Genomic DNA, 3,081 nt, shown 5'->3' with positions numbered 1-3,081 from the left:
CTGGTGCACTGTTCAATATGGTTGTTAATAATCACAATTCTATTGGAAAAATTATTTTTCATATTCTTCAACCACTGGAAAATAGATCTTGGTTTCTTAAATTGTAATATATTCCCATATTCAAAAAAGACTAACAGTTTACTGGAGATGTAATCTTGGGAAAAGGTAAGTACTTCCTGGCACTGTCACAACAAAACTATGTTCTGTTGTCCTCACAGAAGTAAAAGAGAACTTTAAAATGGAAGGAACCAACCAAACTGCTGTGATAGAATTTGTCCTCCTGGGACTTTCTGACTATCCAAAGCTAGAGACCATTTTCTTTGTGCTGGTCCTGTGGATGTACCTGGTAATCCTGGGGGGCAATGGAGTACTGATCATAGTAACCATTTACGACTCCCACCTCCACACACCCATGTACTTCTTTCTAGGTAATCTCTCCTTCCTGGACATTTGCTACACGACTTCTACTGTGCCCCTAACTCTGGACAGCTTCCTCACTCCAAGGAAAGCCATTTCCTTCTCCAGCTGTGCAGTGCAAATGTTTCTATCCTTTGCCACGGGTGCAACTGAATGTGCACTCCTGAGCGTGATGGCATTTGACCGTTACGTGGCCATCTGCAAGCCCCTGAGATATCCTGTCATCATGAACAAGGGTACTTATGTGTCAATGGCATCTGTATCCTGGGCAGCAGGGGTTCTTGACTCAATAGTCCAAACATCTCTTGTAGTTCAGTTAACATTTTGCATGGACGTCATTGATCATTTTATTTGTGAGATCCCGGCTGTCCTGAAATTGGCCTGTGGAGACATTTCCATCAATGTGCTTAGCATGGCAGGATCAAACTTCATCTTTCTAGTTATTCCTCTGATATCAATTTCCATCTCCTACATTTTCATACTTGTTGCAATCCTCAGGATTCCTTCTACAAAAGGGAGACGCAAAGCCTTTTCCACCTGCTCAGCCCATCTGACTGTGGTGATTATATTCTATGGAACAATCTTCTTCATGTATGCAAAACCCAGATCTAAGGGCTCTGTTAGAGCAGATAGTGACATCAAAGACAAATTTATCACACTGTTCTATAGTGTGGTGACTCCCATGCTCAGTCCCATCATTTATAGTTTGAGGAACAAGGATGTTAAGGCAGCTGTAAAGAATATTTTAAGTCAAAAACCATTTCACTGAGTCTACATGATATAGTGTAATGACTTACACCTGAAAATATGTATTTGCTAATGGTTAAATTTTCTTTAAAAACTGTTAGCATTTAGAATCATATTGTGGATAGGTATTTAAACTCTCTCTTCAAAATTTTGGGTTTGAATGATCAAATTAATAATTACTTATCCAAAATTAATGTGTGGAAAAAATCATCTATCACTTGAATGTAGAAATTCAGATGTCTAGCTCTTTCTTCATCTGTAAAATGAGGATAATAACAGCATCTACCTCCCAGGGCTGTCATGAGAATAAAATTAGTTAAGATTTATAAAGAGCCTTGCAAACATTAAAGCAATATATAAGTGCCAGCTATTTTTTTTTTTTTAGCTAAAGGCAGTTATCCAGAGAGAAATGTTAGCAATCCGTTTGCTAATTGTAATTGATTAATATCTTGCACTTCAGGTGAGTGGCAAGACACACATTGGGTTAGCATCAGAGCAAAGTTCTCAAGATAGGGATCCCTGGTAGTGTGATTAAACTAGAGAAGTGGCTTGCCAAAGGCAGGGGGAAATTTTGAGGAAGAAGAAGGTTTCTCTGGTTCCTCTTACCCTTATCCCTTTAAATTAACAATATTATTCCAAACCTGATGAATTAGAGGCCAGAAAGAATAAAAGCAAGTACTTATCCCTCAATTCCTTAAGGAAGATTTAGAAATAAAAAAAGAAATGAAAAATATTTAGCATCTAATGATAAGAAGAGTAAAAGAAATGGAAGACCCATACTATCCATCCTTGTCTTCTCTATTTCTCTCCTTGACATCCCTCAATAAAATCATAAGACAGAGGAAGGAATTGTTGAGACAGAAACGTTTGTTGAAACAAAATCGGTTGGGAGAAAAATACTCTTTGATATCCCAAAAGAGTATAACCAGGCTGGAAATAGTAGGAGCACTGGACAGGAGGAGAATGACTTTGTCTTATTAATGTTCTTTGTAAAGCTTGGCACCTAGATCTAGAAACACACCAGTTGTATTCTGATGATGGCAAAATACAATGGGATTATCACCTCCTTCCTTGTGGATATTATACTTCTATTAACTCAGTCGAAAATGGCATTAAATTTGGTGGATATCATTTCCCACTCAACATCTCCAGTAACTGGACATAAAGCCCTTACCATGAGAAACCCAATGACAAGGAATCCACATCCTATTAATCCAGAGAAAGGAGATCCCTGTAGGGAAGAAAGAAGTAGAGAACAGAGGAAGGGTTTTTTTCCCAAGGAAAAATACTTTTCCTTGTACCAGCAACATTCTAACCTATCATTGTCTTTTCTAAAGTGTGGCACCTAGTGCAATAAATAATATTCAAGGTGTAGTCAGTATGTCAGAGTACAGGGGGACTATCACCTCATCTATTATGGGCATTATGTTTCTATCAATGAAACCCAAAATTCCATTAGCTTTTCTAGCTGCCACATTACTCTACAACATCTCTAATCAATAGCCATCCCAAGTCTTCTCTCCCCCAGGATAAAATGTCATGACTCCTTCAACAGACACTCATGGTCAATATTTCCTGAGCTGCTATAGCAGACTATTTGCTCAGTCGTTGTGGCTAAATATTCTCTAAGCTGCTTGTTCCCAAGTTAGACAAAAATCTATTGGGGAACTTGAAAAAGTATAATTCCCATCCATCTCATCTCTTTCATATGCTCATTTTCATATGAATGGATAATTGGGATTTTGTGTTAGCATTAAAATTCTGAATGCAAAAAAGTTATTTAGTATCTTAGTATTTTGTTTGTGTAGGGAGATAGATGTCCCTCAAATTATAAATACATGTTCTGGCCTATATATTTGATAAATACCTACTCTTGTTTTCAAGAAGAAATCTGCATGTGCAGTTTATAGAATGTTA

The 3,081-nt window shown here is 37.5% G+C and overlaps 1 protein-coding gene across 1 annotated transcript; it reads left to right on the top strand.

Moving 5' to 3' along the window:
- Positions 1-238: 238 nt before the first annotated feature.
- LOC114040513 (olfactory receptor 13C8-like) lies at positions 239-1,186 on the top strand. The gene has a single exon (XM_027858646.1). The coding sequence runs from the start codon at positions 239-241 to the stop codon at positions 1,184-1,186; it is 948 nt and encodes a 315-aa protein (XP_027714447.1).
- The last annotated feature ends 1,895 nt before the right edge of the window (positions 1,187-3,081 follow it).

This window comes from Vombatus ursinus, unplaced genomic scaffold (genome assembly GCF_900497805.2).
Source record: "Vombatus ursinus unplaced genomic scaffold, bare-nosed wombat genome assembly UNPS02013307.1, whole genome shotgun sequence".
Classification (NCBI taxonomy): Eukaryota; Metazoa; Chordata; class Mammalia; order Diprotodontia; family Vombatidae; genus Vombatus; species Vombatus ursinus.
The sequence above is the reverse complement of the archived record's forward strand: the minus strand, read 5'-3'. Positions and strand labels throughout refer to the sequence as shown.